At 45.9% G+C, this 17,509-nt stretch overlaps 3 protein-coding genes across 3 annotated transcripts; 2 read left to right on the forward strand and 1 right to left on the reverse strand.

Annotated features, from left to right (window-relative positions):
• LOC110431882 (WW domain-binding protein 11-like) lies at positions 6,012 to 7,419 on the forward strand. The gene is made up of 3 exons (XM_021451620.1): positions 6,012 to 6,490; positions 6,579 to 6,836; positions 6,920 to 7,419. The coding sequence occupies exons 1-3, from the start codon at positions 6,191 to 6,193 to the stop codon at positions 7,235 to 7,237; spliced, it is 876 nt and encodes a 291-aa protein (XP_021307295.1). The 5' UTR covers positions 6,012 to 6,190; the 3' UTR covers positions 7,238 to 7,419.
• Positions 8,731 to 13,635, forward strand: LOC8061439 (protein MLO). Its single transcript, XM_002465889.2, has 12 exons — positions 8,731 to 9,116; positions 9,220 to 9,277; positions 9,633 to 9,883; positions 10,279 to 10,395; positions 10,898 to 10,958; positions 11,521 to 11,606; positions 11,705 to 11,779; positions 11,897 to 11,985; positions 12,193 to 12,242; positions 12,346 to 12,386; positions 12,555 to 12,764; positions 12,885 to 13,635. Exons 1-12 carry the CDS (start codon positions 8,994 to 8,996, stop codon positions 13,413 to 13,415), a joined length of 1,692 nt encoding a protein of 563 aa, XP_002465934.1. The 5' UTR covers positions 8,731 to 8,993; the 3' UTR covers positions 13,416 to 13,635.
• On the reverse strand, positions 13,596 to 16,644 carry LOC8085693 (phosphatidylinositol-glycan biosynthesis class F protein). Its single transcript, XM_002468540.2, has 8 exons — positions 16,333 to 16,644; positions 16,143 to 16,208; positions 16,012 to 16,054; positions 15,448 to 15,502; positions 15,211 to 15,259; positions 14,952 to 15,019; positions 14,718 to 14,835; positions 13,596 to 14,004 (listed from the first exon to the last, which is right to left on the reverse strand). Exons 1-8 carry the CDS (start codon positions 16,474 to 16,476, stop codon positions 13,891 to 13,893), a joined length of 657 nt encoding a protein of 218 aa, XP_002468585.1. The 5' UTR covers positions 16,477 to 16,644; the 3' UTR covers positions 13,596 to 13,890.

Consider the following 17,509-nt stretch of genomic DNA (forward strand, 5'->3'; position numbering starts at 1 on the left):
ATTTAAAATTATTTAACTCTTCGTCAAACCAGATTCACATATATTTTGAGATATAGATTAAATTTCTTTTTGAGATGAAGGAAGTAGTAGTTGTTGGTGGCAGTGGCGGCACATCATGCTTTGTTTTATTTTATTTCTTTTTCATGGCGCTTGTGTCCCACCCTACAACAACTACAAGTAAGCTATGAAAAACGTTCAACGGCGTGGTCTCGAAAAAAACTACAAGTAAGCTGAGCCTGCCGACTTGCCTCGCCATCAGAGCAGGCGGCGAGTCCCTAGCTCCCCATTACGTTTATATTACGGGCGGGGCTTAGCTTTCCCAATGAGGTAGTAATCCGCACTCCAGCTAGAGAGAGGTAGGGGATAAGCACGCACTACGGAGGCTCCGTTGAGAAGTAGTACTACTGTAAAAAGGACAACGAGGACGATGCCGATGCGTACGTGCGGCGACTTTGGCGGCCGGGGCCGCCCCGACAGAGCGGGACGGACAGACATGCACATGCAGCCCGCCATTGACTTGTCACTTGCGAAATATCCCGCGCGACGACCCCTCGTCGTCGGCCGGGACCTGGAGGAGGAACGGGTCAGACCTCGCCGCCGGCGTGCGTGGTCCACTGGTCCTGCGGCCCGCAGCCCGACGCGTTCACGAACGAACGAGCACCACAGGCGCATGCGCCGGGCAGGTTCTTGCTTCTTATTGCGCGCAGCTATCGAGGGCTCCACCTCCGCTCCACTTGCCTGATGACTCGCCTAGTCCTAGTACGTGCCGGTAGGCTAGGGGGCAGGCACTGTTCGCCATCACGTAGTACTCGGCCGTTGATCGGGTCTGGGGCGGGCCTTTGTGTCGTACTGTGCTGATAGTTTTTGTTTATTTCCCGTGTGGATGCTTTGGCTCCTGGCTCCTTCACAATGACAGCACAGCGCGCGCACAAGCTGCGAATCATAGTCGTAGCGGAAGCTCCGGATTACACACCGAGTCGCCTTAGGCAGTCAACGTTCGAGAGACGTGGTAAAATTCCACCACGCAGCTAGAATTCCAAGCGAACAGGCTTAGTGAACTAACTTGTCTGACCTTTTATCGTGTTTATTATTACTGATGAGTCGGCTTTGACAGTCAACGGTGATGCGAGAGGTCTGGTCACTACTGACTACCGTTTCCGTCCACAAAATGTTATGGTATGATTCTAATCCTATCCTTAGTCAGATTAAAGAAAACATAGTTGATACCATAAATATTGACTTTTTTTTTTCGTAATTCTATTTTTTTCATCACAGCACAGCGCACGCATGCACGTAGATGCCCCAGAGTCTCCTTCGGCAGTTGTAACGCTCAATATTTTCACTGTGAAGTTAAAAATAGCGGCTTAGAGATTTTTTTTCATGAAAAATGTTTACTTATTTTCTTGCATTGATTCCCCTCTTTAGGTGCTCTATAGTTATAAAGAGGTTCTTAGGCTTCCTCGAGGCTTCTCTCCCATTTGTTTCCTTCTTCCTACGGTCCTACTACTTCCCCATGGTGATTGTCCACTGTTAATTGGCTTTCCTCCTGGCATGGTTTTACTATGGATTGACTAGGAGTTGTGGCAGGGATGGAGACTTGGAACTTAATCGGTGTATTTGGTGTAGCTGCACATGCTACCTTCCTCATCCCAAATTATAAGTCACTCCAAAAATCTTGGAGAGTCAAAATATTTCAAGTTTGATCAAAATTATATAAAAATTATAAAGATTTATGACATAAAATAGATATAATATAAAAATATAATTAATAAAGAACGTAACGATACTTAGCTGGTATCATAAATATTTTTATCTTATCATATAAATTTGATAAACTTGAGATGCTTTGACCCTTCAAAATTTTTAGAATGACTTATAATTTAGTATGGAAGGAGTATTATGTATGGGTTCTTTGTGGCCTCATGTGGCTTTGAAAATAATTGAAATGTGGTAATTGCAAGTGGAATTGTGCAGAAGTGAAATTATATATGTGATGGATGGTAATTAGGCAGCTGATGAATCCCAAAATCTAGAGGTGCCGTTTGGCTCCGGTCGATTGTAACATATTTGTTTGTTGTTAACATAGTCAAGCACCACTCTATATTCTTTATACAATTATACTGATCTAGTTTATTGGTCAGTGTCATGAGATGGGAAAAAATTAACCCGTTTGTTTTTAGCTTTTTTTAATTGATGACTATTAGCATCATGATTATTCATTAAAATTAAGAAAAAGGTTGGGGTGTTACATCGATTGACATGGTAAAATCTACCACGTATCTAGACTGATTATGTGGCCCGCTCATCTGTAAATCATCTGATTTTTTATCGCGTCTATTTATTGAGTCGGCTTCGGCGATCAACGGGGGTTCGAGAGGTTTGGTGACTCCCGTCCCCGTCCTCAAAATGTTACGTTACATTTCTAATCCTATCCATAGTCAAATTATCATTTAAAGTTTAAATGTTCTTAAAATGATGATAATAATTACATAAATCTATGTGATATTATTAAAATATATTCAGTGAAGAAAACATAGTAATACTTACTTGATATCATAAGTAATGATCTGAACGTGATAAGTACGGTTTTTTATTAAGAAGAAAGCATGCGTTAACAACGTCGTTGTAAGCCTAGACTGATACACACAACTACAGAGTACATGATTAGCGGTTTATCACTACAGGAAACAGGAGCTTTGCCGAGGGCCCAGCTTTGCCGAGAGCCGGCCCTCGGCAAAGACAGCCTTTGCCTACAGCCAAAAGGGACCCTCGGCAAAGATTCTTTGCCGATAGCTCAGCTCTCGGCAAAGTAAGGCTTTCGGCAAAGGAAAGATTTGCCGAGAGCTTGACCTCGGCAAAGACAAGCTCTCGGCAAAGGAGGCGCAGAGGGGACGACTTCCGTTGTCGTCATCTTTGCCGATAGCGACGCCGTTAGGCTCTCGGCAAAGAATAACCTTTGCCGAGCGCTGCCATGCTGGCTCTCGGCAAAGAGCCCCTTTGCCGAGAGCCAGCACTGACCCTCGGCAAAGAGAAATGATATTTTTTTTTGTTTTGGACCCAATCTTTTTCTTTAACCCTTGCATATTGTATACAAGCATATGTTCAAATTTGATAGCTTTTTCTAACATTTTGCTATATTTTATCAATTAAATTATTTTCTTTGTATTTTTCTCGAAAAAGTAAATTTGAACTGTAGGAACATGAAGTAATAAAATATAGCCATTCAAAAAATGATATTCATGTTTGAGAGTGCATTTTGAGGTTGTATCCATAAACTCACCCAAAACTTTGAATTTCTTGTATACAAAACATGATCATCCATGTGTTGTAAAAGTGTTTTTTAATTATATAATTTCCAAATGAAGCCCAAAAATCATGAAACTTGGCGACATGTTGTGTTATCGCATGTGTAAGGTGTGATAAAAAATTCATAAAGTTTTGAGGAAGTTGCGATACCGGATATCAAAACCTAAACATCCCCGCATGTGATCACATTTGATCACATGTGGAGATGTTTGGGTTTTAGACATCCGGTGTCGCAACTTGCTCGGAACCTTATGAATTTTTTACCACAGTCTACACATGTGATAACACGACACGTCGCCAAGTTTTGTGATTTTTGAACTTCATTTGGAATTTATATAATTATAAGTCACTTTTCCCTCGTATTCCTTGACATGTTATGTCAGCGAGAGGGTTGAGACTTCATGTGTGGTTGTCGATACGACCTCAACGTACACCAAATATCTTGACTATCATTTTTCGAATCATTGAGTTCTAATATTTCATGTACCTGTAGTTGAAATTTGAATTATGTGAAAAAATTTAAAGAAACAAGATTAATTAGTTAAATATAGCAAAAAAAGTCAAATTAATGCCAAATTTTAAAATATATTTAGAAATTGGGTCACAATGACACAAAAAAAACTCAGCTCTAAATTAAAAAAAATAAAAAAAGTCAGCAGTTCTTTGCCGAGAGCCGGGCTGTCCGGCCCTCGGCAAAGGTTCTGCTTTTCAGCTTTCGGCAAAGGGTATTTTCTTGAAAAAAAAAGGAACGACTCCGTGCTGCCCTAAAACACCCGTGCTCGCACAGCGCAGGACGCGCCCCTGAGACGCAGGACGCCGTGCGCCGCCGCCTCCGCCCAAATCCGCCGCCGCCGGCCGACACCGCCCCCTCCCCTGCCCCTCCCCTGCCCCTAGCCCGCCCCTCCCCTACCCCACGCGCCGCCGCCGCCTCAACGCTGCTCTCTGGTGGCGTCGACTGGGCGGCCGCCGCCGCCGGCGCCTCCACCCCGTCCCTGCTGTCCAGGTCTTCGTCGGGTCTTCCCTTCGCCGGCGACGAGGACGCACCAGGTATGCCCATCCCGCCCGCTGATTTCTTCTGTCTGCGTGCCCTCCTGAGCCACGGATCCGGGTCGATCTGTTTCGCCGCGTGCGTCGGCCGGAGCTCGCCTTCAATGTTACCGGCCGGCCAACCGGAATAGTTAATGGAATAGTTTATGTGCCTTCAATGTCCGTAGCTAGGTACCTACAGCAGCAGCAGCAGACGCCCGCGGGGGTCAGGTCAGGTTTAGCCTGCAAGGTTGGTTTAGCCTGCAAGTAGTCCTGCCAAGTTCAGATAGTTTCAGAACAATTGGTTTTACTAGCGAGTTTATTAGGGTATCCATGAGAAACACAGGCAAAACGATATACTCCAATCAATTACTCCTCTGTTCAAGAAGCCTGCCTGCAGAGTACCCCTTACTGAGTGGCAGTCAGGTGTCCAGATTCGTATTTGGTCTGAATTAATTCAACAAGCCTGCCTGCAGAGTACCCCTTACTGAGTCTGGTGTCCAGATTTACCATCAAGATCACATTGTTGAACTTGTTTAGTAGTCAACCTTGGCATGCCACAAATTTTAGGGTCCACTCTATAAAGCTGCAGGTGCTTTAGCAGGTTTTCCTCCTGGGTGTGACAATTTTTTGTATAGATCAGGCATGTGGATTAGTCTTTGTATGTTTTATATGTATCTTAGAAATAAAAAACCATTGCTTTATATAATATTCTGTTACCAAGTCCACTAGTCCAGTACCTCATTTCAAAATTGTTAAAATGGTTGATTACCTGATTCACTATTGTCTTGTCTAGCATAAATAATGGGACAATGTACTGATTTAGGAGAGTAAACATGTTCTGCAAACTATGCTCCTGCATAATGTGACATAAATCATCCTCTTCCATGAAAGTATCTTGTACTGATTTTTTTAGCAAGGTTTATCTATATATCTTTATGAAAGTATCTTGTATGATAGTTTCTACATGTTATGGAACTTCAGTTTAAAGCTACTATGTAAATTGTAGTTTATCAAAGGTGCAGAAGCCACTTTGATGAGTATTTGTTGCAATGCGCCTTTCTTTAATTTAAAATTTGCTTGGATGTGTGGCCTTCGTGCCATATATGTGTTGTCGGCCATCGAGTCGGCTTTTTTTGCAGGTTTTGGAAACCTCCCCGTGCAGGGGAGGTTCTGCCGAAATTTTGTACTTATAGTGTTGTTTTTCTTATTTTGCAGATCAGGACCTGTCGGAGGGGACTCGGAGCACCTTGGCACAGCACCACCTCGCCACTGCACCGTCTCGCCACTGCGCCAGTAGCCTTTCTTCACCGCCACCTTAGGTATAATTAACCTCCCTCCCTTATCGTTGTCATACGTAGGTCGCGTAACCCAATTAGGCGTCTCCCGTCCGAAAGAGATACGGCCGTTGGTATGCGTGTCTGTGCATATTCGTCGGCCGTATCTGTTTTGGATTGTCCATGTTTTTTGGACAGCCTGTGGATGCGTAGATGGTTAGCTTCCATGTTTTGCTCCCGTCCGAGTCGGAGTTTCGGCAGCACCTCCCCGTTGTTCTCCGGAAGTCCGGATACACACTCTCCTTGCTAGGACGTGTATCGGGAGAACAGCTGGGAGGTGCTGCCGAAATTCTGACTCGGACGGGAGTAGAACATAGAAGCTAACCCGTCTACGCATCCACGGGTGGGATTAGGACATATCCTTCACCTATTAGAAGGTAGGAACGTCATGTAGATGCAATTGTTGGTTTTATTACTCGCTTACACATGTATATGACAGAGGATGGCTAACCGTGACTGGATGTACACGGGCTTTGCAAGTAAGAGTGATGAATGGATTAGGGGGGTGGAACATTTCGTGAATGAAGCATTTGACCCGGCTGTTGCTAAAGGGTCAAAACGGATGCTGTGTCCCTGTAGTGACTGTAAGAACTCAAAAAGAAAACTGCCCTGTTGCTAAAGGGTCAAAACGGATACACACGGACTTGCTCATGAGGACGGGAGGAGGGAAGCAGCACGGCCGGTACATGATTGCCCACAGCGCAATCAACCCGGCCACCGTACCCACGCTCCGCGAGGTTCGGCAGGGGAGCAGCTCGACCTCCGACGTCCCCATACGGCCTCGTCAGCCGAGCTCCGTGCAGCAGATAGCTACGATGCAGGTAACTACAGCTTTATCCATCGTCCATTATTTTTACATATATACATCTCCTTTTGCATTGTTTAACCATTGCGGGTGTAATATTGCAGTCGCAGCTAGAGGAGTTGCGGGCCAGGCAGGACGAGCTGCAGGAGGCTCATCGGCGAGAGCTGGCGGCCGCGCTGGCGGCCAGAGACGAGGCCCATCGGCGCCACATGGAGGCACAGCAGCAGCACACGCAGCGTCAGATCTCGGACCTAGTCGGATACTTCCAGTCCATCCAGAGCTCTACAGCGCCTCCGCTGCCTGCCTCACTCTTCGCTCCACCCCCTGTTCCACCCCCTGTTCCTGCCCCTGCAGGCAGTCCGGTGAGTGTATATATGTTTGTCTATTGCTTTGGCTTGTGCGGCCGTCCTGCAGATACTAATGAGTTCGCTTTTATATTATGTAGCATCAGTCGTGGGGTTCGAACCCGACCCCTTCTCCAGGGAGTGGGTGGCAGGTTACTACTTATGGCCACCCAAGTACGCAGCACACGTGGCCTGGTGCCCATCCGCAGCACGGCCACCCCGGGTTGTCCGGCAGCCCTCCTCCGCGCCCCGGGTACTCGTACCCGTACCCGTCGGTGCCAGGGCAGGCCATGTGGGCGCCGTGGGCAGGTGCGAGCTCTCCACACCCTGGGGGGCACTCACCCTGGTCGGCTTGGCCAGATGGAGGCTCGGGACACGACGGAGGCCACGACGACGACGGGTCAGAGTCACAGCACTAGGGGTGAGGCGCTAGCGACTTCGAGGAGTGATATTCATGTGGACTTGTGGTTTATATTATGAACTTGTGGTGACTTATGGTTTATGTTGGACGTAATGTTAGATTTGTCATATCTATGTGGATTTGTGATATCTGTGGACTTCGATATGTTTCATGTGTGATATATATGTGGATTGTGATATAGACAAAGGGATTTGTGATATATATATACATATGTGGCTGTGCATGTAAAAAACAGAGAAAAAACAGAAAAAAAACTAAATTCCCAGCTTTGCCGAGAGCATGGATGGCTGGCACTCGGCAAAGATAGAAAGCCGGGTTCAGAAGAACTACAGCTTTGCTGAGAGCCTGGCTGTCTGGCTCTCGGCAAAGGGGTTCTTTGCCGAGAGCCTGCCAGCATGGCTCTCGGCAAAGACGACGTCAATATTGACGTTTTTCGATGGCGCCGTAGGCTTTGCCGAGGGCGTTTCTGGCCCTCGGCAAAGTCTTTGCCGAGAGCCTGCCACGTGGCTCTCGGCAAAGAATTCTTTGCCGAGAGCTTCTTTGCCGAGAGCTCTTTGCCGAGAGCCACGTGGCAGGCTCTCGGCAAAGCCTTTGCCGAGGGCTTTTAGGCCTTTGCCGAGGGCTCGCGGCTCTCGGCAAAGAAGCCGGATCCAGTAGTGTATATTATTGCAGACATTAAATTTTGTGAATGAGAGCATGCTAGAATGCACGCGACAAAAAAGAGTGAACTTGCAGCTCTTTAACGTAGTAATAGTTTTTTTTTTCTATGTAATAAGCTTGATTAGATTTAAAGTGCTTTGACTTAAAAGGGAACTACTTTTGCTGTGGAATTCCACCACGTTGTGGAGAGTGGAGACGGCTTCTTATCATGCTACCATTTTCTCCCGACCGATCGAGGGAGTGGTGTGTGGCTATTTACCGTGCAGGGCACAAAAAGTACCTGAAGGCGCGTGGTAGAGACGCCGCACCGTGGACGACGGACGCACACGGAGACGTGGATCCATGGATGGATCACTCGCATTGGCCACGGCCGGCCCATCCGTCGCCATCGCGGCCATGGCGTCACGTCACCTAGCAACCGAAAAAGCGAACTCCGTCGTTTACCCCGTCGACGCCGCTGGCGTCCCGTCCCGGCCCGTTTTCTCGTTATTTTTTGTCCTGCTAGCTAAGCTAGCTGGTGGCCGCTGCCCACGAGGCGGCTGCAACAAGCTAGTAAGAATTATCGCTAAGGAATGAAGGCCAGTTGGGACCCCCCGTGTGTCTGCCTGCCGGCCGAGCACTCGCAAATAATCACAACAACATAGCTCGCGTCGCGCGCGTACGTGGTCGTCTAGGCCAGCCAGCCGACCAACCAACCACCCCGCAGTCCACTGCCGAGCCCACAACGGGCGCAGCGCAGGGGCGGTAGAAAAAGACGCCCGGTTCCTCCGGTGCTCCCGAGCCAAAATCCTCCACTTTGATCCTCCCCTTTCCTTGTCTGGCCGTGGCCGGCCGGCCACGCGCTTTGACGCGGCCGCCCCACTGCCGCGCCGATAAAAAAACGCCTGCAGCTCCCAGCCTCCCACTCGGTTGCTCCGCTCGATCGCTCGAGAGGCAAGAGACGTGCGTGCGTTGTGCGTGCGTGCCTGGCGCGAGAGAGCGCGCACCACAGCAGCCAGCAGGCAGCTACTACCCCCGAGCTCCGCCGCGGCCTGCTTGTCGGTTCGCTTCGCTTTGCTCCAGGTCTCCAGGAGAAGCTACTAGCTAGCGACGGCATGGCGGGGGGCGGGGGCGGCCGGGACCTGCCGTCGACGCCGACGTGGGCGGTAGCGGTCGTGTGCGCCGTCATCGTGCTCGTCTCCGTCGCCATGGAGCACGGCCTCCACAAGCTCGGCCACGTACGTTCATTTCGCATGCGTGCCTGCTTAACGTTGGGCAAGAAGCTGAGCTTTGATTTGGGTATCTGACTGCTGCCTACCTGTCGCCTTTGCATGAGTGCAGTGGTTCCATACGAGGCAGAAGAAGGCCATGCGGGAGGCGCTGGAGAAGATCAAAGCAGGTGAGCTGCTCCCATCATCTCTTCACCCACAGCCAAAGTCCACACCACTCTATTATCGCCATCTCGCACATGATGGTTGTGGTCGTCACCAGAATCCGTTACATTCCCGGGTTTTCAGATCTGACTTCATTTCAGAATTCAGTTGGTACCTGCATGCCTGCGCATGCATAAACAAAGACCTTTTTTATATGAGTAGTTCTTCAATAATGCTACTAGCTAGTATTAGCCATATATAGCAATAAAATTTAGACACTCAAAAGTCAGAACACACAACCTTAGGGTTCTTAATTACTAGTTTAGTTCTTGTGCCGGCACCTCTTGTCCTTTTGCTGATTCTTGGTTGCCTTGCGTGCAGAGTTGATGCTGATGGGCTTCATCTCGCTGCTCCTCGCCGTGGGGCAGACGCCCATCTCCAAGATATGTATCCCCACCAAGGCCGGCAACATCATGCTGCCGTGCAAGGCGCAGAAAGACGACGACAGCGAGAGCGGCGGCGATGCCCGCCGGAGGCTCCTCTGGTACTCGCCGTACTCTGGAGAAGAATACGGCCACCACCGTCGGTTCTTGGCCGGCGCGGCTGCGACAGACGACTACTGCGATAAACAAGTGAGGCCCCGCCCACCATTGCAATTGCGACGCAACAAGCTATCATTAAGCTGCATGCATGTCCGGTGCGATGGTGATGACAGCATCTCCATCTAAATTATGAAGGAGTACTATTTAGAAACTCATTTGGATAAAACCGTTTTTTTATATCTTTGCACACTCCAACGACGTTTCTATATCTTGTTCACATTTTATAGAATCATTTTCTCTCTTTATCCTTGGATATATTTGAAGAAATTCGAAATAGAGAATGTTTATATTTGAAGACTCAATCAAAAAGGTCGTTGGAGGTTATTTTTTTTCTGTAAAATTTTTAATCCTATAAATTAGGAATGATAAAGAGTTTATTGGACGGGGACATATGAGATGAATAACGATTTTGTTTCCGCGTGCAGGGCAAGGTGTCCCTCATCTCCACGAACGGTGTCCACCAGCTGCACATCTTCATCTTTGTGCTTGCGGTGTTCCATATCTCTTACAGCGTCGCCACCATGGCGTTAGGGCGTCTGAAAGTAAGCACAGGCCAAGCATCCGAACCATATTATTAGTTGCTACTACATTGAACCCTTAAAATTTACCCCTAATCAAAATCATGTGGCCCATGTACATCACCGTTGGATGCACGTGGGATATGTATGCAACAGAAGACTGTTGCACACGTGTCCCTATATGCATCTAACGAAGAAAAACAACACTCACTTGCTCTCTCCGATCGATCCGGTCAGAGTATTGACCTTTAAGGCTTTAATCAAAATCTGAATTTTCTTTTCTCTCTCTAGTAGTGTTCTATGATCTCGTACTCCTACTTATTAGATATTATAACTATATTTTGAATAAAAAAAGTAGTCAAACTTATTGCTAGACCTAAAAAAACAACGGTGTCAAATATTATTTACGACAGACATTTCGCTCAAAAAAAAAGGAAGCATGTTTATCAGCTTTGACTCCGTTGCAGTTAAAAATAGGCAGTTATATCACAGTTAGAAAATACTAATTACATCTTCTCGCGTGCAGATGAGAAAATGGAAGAAATGGGAATTGGAGACCAACTCGGTGGAATATCAATTCGCAAACGGTAAGAAAAAGGCTCATGATAGTAACTATCTGCTAATAATTATTTTTTCATCCAAATAGGTATAGATAATAGACTGGCTAATTATTAGCTGGACCTCTAGATAACAACTATCTCATTAGTCAGACCAAATTAGATAATACTCCCTTTGTCCTTGAATAAATTGATTTCTAGAATCCGTGTAAGTTTGACTAAATTTATAGAAAAAATTAACAATATGTATGATATAAAATTAGTATTTTATAAAAATATATTCTATGGTAAATCTAATGATACTGATTAGATATCATAAATCTTAACATTTTTTTATAAATTTGGTTAAAGTTAAAATTTTTTGACTTAAGATAACTGTAGGAATCTATTTATTTAGTGACAGAGGAAGTAGTAGCTCATAGGTGGATCAATAACTTAATCTTATCAATTAGCTGTGTATCTAGACATCCTCCTAGATAATAGGTAGCTAGCTAATATTAGCTATGCTGAAGAACCATCTGTGTATTTTTCCTCGGATGATTGAAGCATGCATGTGTGAGCAGAGTGAAGCTCACAGGTTCTTTCATTGCAGATCCTTCACGATTCCGATTCACGCACCAAACATCGTTCGTGAAGCGGCACCTGGGCCTCTCGAGCACTCCTGGAGTCAGATGGATTGTGAGTTCAATAGATCACGCACCTGAGCTCCGGATTGTCAGTTCTTGCATTCCAGCAGGTTTAACGTGCCTCGTTGACCTGAATGTTCCCCGCTGCAGGTGGGATTCTTCAGGCAGTTCTTCGCGTCGGTGACCAAGGTGGATTACCTGACCATGCGGCAAGGATTCATCAATGTACTGATCGAACACCTCCTAATTGCAACTGCTGCTGATCTATGTGGTGATTTGAGCTAGCTTTTGATGCTAGAAGAGTTACTCATTGCATGACGATATATGTTTCCTTGTCTGCAGTATCATCTGTCGCCCAACGCTAAGTTCAATTTCCAACAGTACATCAAGCGGTCCTTGGAGGACGACTTCAAAGTCGTCGTTGGCATAAGGTATGCATGCCTCTTTGGTACTCTCCCTGTCGCAAATTACAAGTCGTTTTTGACTTTTTTTAGTTACGTACTCCCTTTGTTCTAAATACGGAGTACAATTCAGAACGAGGGAATACTACCTAATCCAGGTAGGGTTCTGCATGTAATGAACTTATGATGTTCGTCCTTGGACAAACTTGACATTTGGCTGGCTTTCCATATATGCAGTCTCCCGCTGTGGTTCGTCGCCATCTTCATCCTCCTCCTCGATATCGAAGGTACCTGTCATCCTAATCATAGCTGTTCTGTTGAAACCACAGGCTTTGATTTGGTCTTGTAATAACCACCATCATTCTGCAAAAACCCTTGTCATATGCGCAGGACTCGGCACGCTTATCTGGATCTCTTTTGTCCCGCTCGTTGTAAGTGTTGACTCCCTCTCTGTTGTTTCTTTAGAGCAAATTCCCTCCCTCTCTGTTGGCTCAAACAAAGAGCCAATTGGTCATTCCAAAAAATAAACAAAGAGCCTACTCAAACTACCTGCCTTGGAATATACGTACAGTATATAAGCAAAGACGTCGCTGTTTCAGATACTCTTGTTGGTTGGGACCAAGCTGGAGGTTGTCATCATGGAGATGGCCAACGAGATACAGGACAAGGCGACGGTGATCAAGGGGGCGCCTGCGGTGGAGCCAAGTGACAGGTTCTTCTGGTTCAACCGCCCTCGCTGGGTCCTCTTCCTCATCCACCTCACGCTCTTCCAGAACGCCTTCCAGATGGCGCATTTCGTGTGGACACTGGTAGGTTGCCTAGCCTTGCCTTTTTGTTTAAAGATCCTCGATCGATTGCTTTGTTCATCCAGTCACTGCAGCAGAATGATCTAACTGTCCAACAACTCCCTTTGGCTGTTGCACGCACAGCTCACCCCAGACTTGAAGAAATGCTACCATGAGCAGATGGGCCTGACCATCATGAAAGTTGTAGTGGGTGTGGCTCTTCAGGTCCTCTGCAGCTACATCACCTTCCCGCTCTACGCGCTCGTCACACAGATGGGGTCTCACATGAAGAAGACCATCTTCGAGGAGCAGACGGCCAAGGCGGTGATGAAGTGGCGCAAGACGGCCAAGGACAATGTGAAGCAGCGGGAGGCGAAAGGTTACCTCGACGGGCTGATGAGCGCCGACACGACGCCGAGCCACAGCCGCGCCACGTCGCCGAGCCGGGGCAACTCGCCGGTGCACCTGCTCCACAAGTACAAGGGCCGGTCGGAGGAGCCGCAGAGCGCCCCGACGTCTCCGGGAAGGGGTCGGGGGCAGGAGCTCGGGGACATGTACCCGGTGGCCGACCACCAGCGGCTGCACAGGCTTGACCCAGAGAGGAAGAGGGCGGCCTCGTCCACCGCCATCGACATTGACATCGCTGATGCCGATTTTTCGTTTAGCACGCGGTGATTTTGAACGAATTTTGTGCAGCATGTTTTGTATTTATTTACTTTTGTATAGGGAAAAACATAGATGAAAAATACAACGACACGTTAGGGAAGTTTCGTTTATTCATCATAAAATAGAATATGCAATAGAGTGGGTAGCTTTGTGCAACATACCCTCTCTGAACAAACGTGCAAACAAGCATTTTAAAGTAATAATAAACCTCCCAACTCTCTATGGAAAACTGAGCTGCAGTCCTTACAATGTACAGGTGCAAAAACGCTTCAAAAGATGAGAACAATGTCAACCTGGATGAAGCTATATATTGAAAACAATCAGTACTCACACTAACAAGAAAGCTTATCAGCAAATACATTGCTTTGTGGGATGAACAAAATGGGCACTACAGGGCTCTTCGATTAGTCAATAGTCATATATCACATCTAACCAGGAAAAAATGGAGAGAGAAAAAGGGACGGCTGCACTCATCATCCACAGGCTAGTCTGTTTTTGCACGAACCCTTCTCTTATGAACAGCTATTAGGACCAATGACACTGACATTCCAACCAAATACCCAGCAACTGCGCCATAAGTGACACAGATTGGCCATTCCTATGGCAGATCAAAGAAACAGAATAGTAGTTATCAGTCATAAGGCCCAGCAAAGGAATCATCATCAATATGACACTTGAAGTTAAGATCTATGATTAAGCATATGAGATGAGTTAAACTCACAAACAGGACATCAGGATATTGAGAGTTATAAAAGCAAAAACACTCAACAGCATGACAAGCAAACCAATGAATTCCATGTAGCGGGTTTGCGGTTCTCAAAAATTCAGTCACGAAATGAGGATCACACCCAATTCCCAAGGGAACATGTTTTAGTGGGTTGAGGTTTTAGATGCTGGTAGTAGAGTGGTCTTTGCTGTGGGGTCCTGGCGTTGTGACCAGCCCACCTTTTATCTTTGCGCCTCATATGTAAACTGGCAATCCCAGTGGGGATCAGGGGTTCTTCATACGCTTTCTAATAAAGCTGGGCTGGGCCTTTGATCCAAGAATTCCAAAGGGAATATACAAATTGTGGCAGGTAATTCTCTTATTTAATGTCTGGCCATGTTTGTGATACCCATATGTTTACACCAGTCAGACCAAAATATAAGTATGTTCCATAGAGCTATTTAGTGACATGTTAACCACCGAGTGTGCACAAACATATCCATATGACCACTCACAAAAAAAAAACATATCCATTTGATCTAGCTTTCTCATGTGTAAAAACTGGCAACATACTAGTACTTGAGTTTCAAAGACGGTATATCTACCTGCCAGGGTCTCTCCCAGTCAAGGGGCATAGGCCAAGCACCAAGCCATGCTCCTAGCACAGCTCCATGACAAGGTGCAGATATCATGTAGTTCTCGACATCAATTGGTGTGAAATAACTGACATGTACAAAGACAATGAAATATCATGGTACAGTTGTGGATGATACAAAATAAAGAAATATGTCCACTGGATGAACCTCTACCATTCAAAAGTTTACGAGTCTGGAACATACATGGAGTGAGAAAGCACATTCTGCCAATCAATCTTGGATGTTCCAAAGACACATGCTGCAGGAACAAACTGAAATATAATAAAATTAGTCTTGCCTGCCTCAATTGCTGAAGTTATGCAGTAAATGCAAAGTGGCAACTTATGAGTACAGGACATTACTGGTTGTTGCCAGTGGCAACAATGCCAGTCTCACTGTACTCAAGTATCAAGTGCTCAGTTGCTCAGTTTTGTGCTACAAAATCAGTGAAAATGGCACTTACCGTTAACAAGGACATGGCAAGCGACCAATAAATAGTAGCTATCCAGTATCTGCAAATGCATAATTCAATCAAATAAAGAACTATTAGTACTTGTAAATTGAAATATCATGGCTTACTTTACTAAAATCAGATGCAAGATAGAGTATAGAGCAAAGAACTACAGACACCAATCTTAGTCACGATTCCTCCTACTCATCAAGTAAAAGTCAGGCTAAATCCTTTCTGAATATAACTTACTTGATTCCAACAGGTGCACCAAGAACGATTGCTCCAAATGCATTAAGGAACGCTCCTGGCATGGGTGGGGAAAAGATGTGCAGTAAGATCAAGGAAATGAAACGAGGAAAATAAACAGATCTTAGATAACTCATAACTAACAGTTTGACTGTTGTCCTATGAAACCGAACCAGCATTTTTACTGTTATTCCAACACGCTGATAATACTAAGGCCTTGTTTAGTTCACCACAAAAACAAAAAAGTTTTCAAGATTCCCCGTCACATCGAATCTTGCGGCATATGCATGAAGCATTAAATATAGATGAAAAACAAAACTAATTACACAGTTTAGCTGTAAATCGTGAGACGAATCTTTTGATCTTAGTTAGTCCATAATTGGATAATATTTGTCACAAACAAACGAAAGTGCTATAGTAGCGAAATCCAAAAAAATTTCAAATCTAAACAAGCCTAACTACTGGTTCAGATCTGCAGCATGGAGCTGTTCGTTTTAGGCTTCACATTCATACATACAGCAATGTATCAAAGTAAGAACGCAATCTAAGTTAAGATATAGAACCAACCCACAGGCAAGCCGATCAATCCTCTCGCAACAGCCTTGAAAAACTGAAAGCAAAGAAAACCTGATGACCCCCATCGTTGAACCAAAAATTTAAAGCGACAATGAATCGAACAGGTTGCACGCGCGCCATACCGAGCAGCTTTGGGTATCACGCCGGAGGTAGCTGAACACTGCGATGACTATGGGCGCTTCACAAACCTAAGTGAAGGAGAAAAATGATCAGTTCGGGTCGGAAGGAGAGATGGGGAGACAGAAGATATGTTTACGCCGCCGGCATCGGCGAGGTGAGGGGACGGGAGGCGGGGAGGGGGAGTGAAAATACCACAACAAGGCGGAGGGCGAGCGCGGGATCGGAGACGAGCGCGCCGCGGCCAGCGAGGGCGTGGGCGGCAGCAAGGCCCGCAAAGCAGAGGACGTGCGCGGCCGCGGCGGTTAAGGCGCTGATCTGGGAGAACTCCGCGCGCATGGCGGGGCCGTGCTTGGGTAGGTTACGGGCAGGCGCCCTGGGGTGGAAGTCCGAAGTTGCAGTGGTGTAGTCCGCGCGTCGGCGGCGTCCCGAGCACGGCTGCCGGCGGGCCTGTCTTCACTGGTGGAGCTCGATGCGGTCGGCTTGGGTCGGATGCAGATCCTCCAAAGTTTTCAGTTGCCCGATCTTTATTTCCCGTGATAAAAATAGTGAAAACTTTCTTAATTGCAGGCTTTCAAGGGATCTCATTTTTTTTGAGTTGTCTTAATAATAATAATGTGGATTATAGTTCCAAATCCAACGAAATCATGATGTCACAGTATAGATTATAACTCAAAATGCAAAGCAATAGTTATGTATATAGAAAAACTAAAACATCTTGTAATAAGGGAGTAATTACTATTAAGGAGTGATAATTCTTACATCAAATGTGCATTTACATCAACCCTAAATAACCTATCATCTTTTTAGATCTTGTATAAGTGATGGATTATTCAAACATTATGTGGGTTGGCTGACATATAATAACATGGGTGAGTGTTCTATATGGTCCAGTTCTAAGTACATTTGTTTCATAGTTTGGATTAGAGATGGCAACGGGTACAAACTCGCTGGGTTTTGCCATCCCAAACCCATGCCCGCGAAAATAAAATTTGTCCGTTAAAAAACCCATGACCCATCACGGGTTTAGTTTTGTGCCCAAACCCATGCCCATTCAGGTCACGGGTACCCACGGGTCGCCCATGATATCAATAAAATTTAAAATTATTTCATAGATATTTATTAGATATAAACATCTCATGTAGTTCAATCTTTTTGTCTTTCTAATCTAAGAAGAAAAAAATATTATAGATTTTAACTGTTTGCCTAGGTATCACTAATAAACAGTATATATTCCACCACTCTCTCCTCTGGTTGGCGATATACGACTAAAAACATCATGTTGTGAGTAATAACTAAAAACAAACACGTGTTGGATCGTTTTCCTTGTTAAAACCAAGGTAGACAACACTACATTTTCTCTACCTTTTCT

Source organism: Sorghum bicolor, chromosome 1 (assembly GCF_000003195.3).
Source record: "Sorghum bicolor cultivar BTx623 chromosome 1, Sorghum_bicolor_NCBIv3, whole genome shotgun sequence".
NCBI classification, from domain to species: domain Eukaryota; kingdom Viridiplantae; phylum Streptophyta; class Magnoliopsida; order Poales; family Poaceae; genus Sorghum; species Sorghum bicolor.

Excerpts from the sequence above, each read along its gene's own strand:
- LOC8061439 (XM_002465889.2), top strand. The coding sequence starts at position 8,994 with ATGGCGGGGGGCGGGGGCGGCCGGGACCTGCCGTCGACGCCGACGTGG. Across the intron at positions 9,884-10,278 it reads ACGACTACTGCGATAAACAA|GGCAAGGTGTCCCTCATCTC; the intron begins GTGAGGCCCCGC and ends TTCCGCGTGCAG. Across the intron at positions 11,607-11,704 it reads CTCCTGGAGTCAGATGGATT|GTGGGATTCTTCAGGCAGTT; the intron begins GTGAGTTCAATA and ends TCCCCGCTGCAG.
- LOC110431882 (XM_021451620.1), top strand. The coding sequence starts at position 6,191 with ATGAAGCATTTGACCCGGCTGTTGCTAAAGGGTCAAAACGGATGCTGT. Across the intron at positions 6,491-6,578 it reads AGCAGATAGCTACGATGCAG|TCGCAGCTAGAGGAGTTGCG; the intron begins GTAACTACAGCT and ends GTAATATTGCAG. Across the intron at positions 6,837-6,919 it reads CTGCCCCTGCAGGCAGTCCG|CATCAGTCGTGGGGTTCGAA; the intron begins GTGAGTGTATAT and ends TATATTATGTAG.
- LOC8085693 (XM_002468540.2), bottom strand. The coding sequence starts at position 16,476 with ATGCGCGCGGAGTTCTCCCAGATCAGCGCCTTAACCGCCGCGGCCGCG. Across the intron at positions 15,260-15,447 it reads GGTGCACCTGTTGGAATCAA|ATACTGGATAGCTACTATTT; the intron begins GTAAGTTATATT and ends ATGCATTTGCAG. Across the intron at positions 15,020-15,210 it reads TTGCCATGTCCTTGTTAACG|TTTGTTCCTGCAGCATGTGT; the intron begins GTAAGTGCCATT and ends ATTATATTTCAG.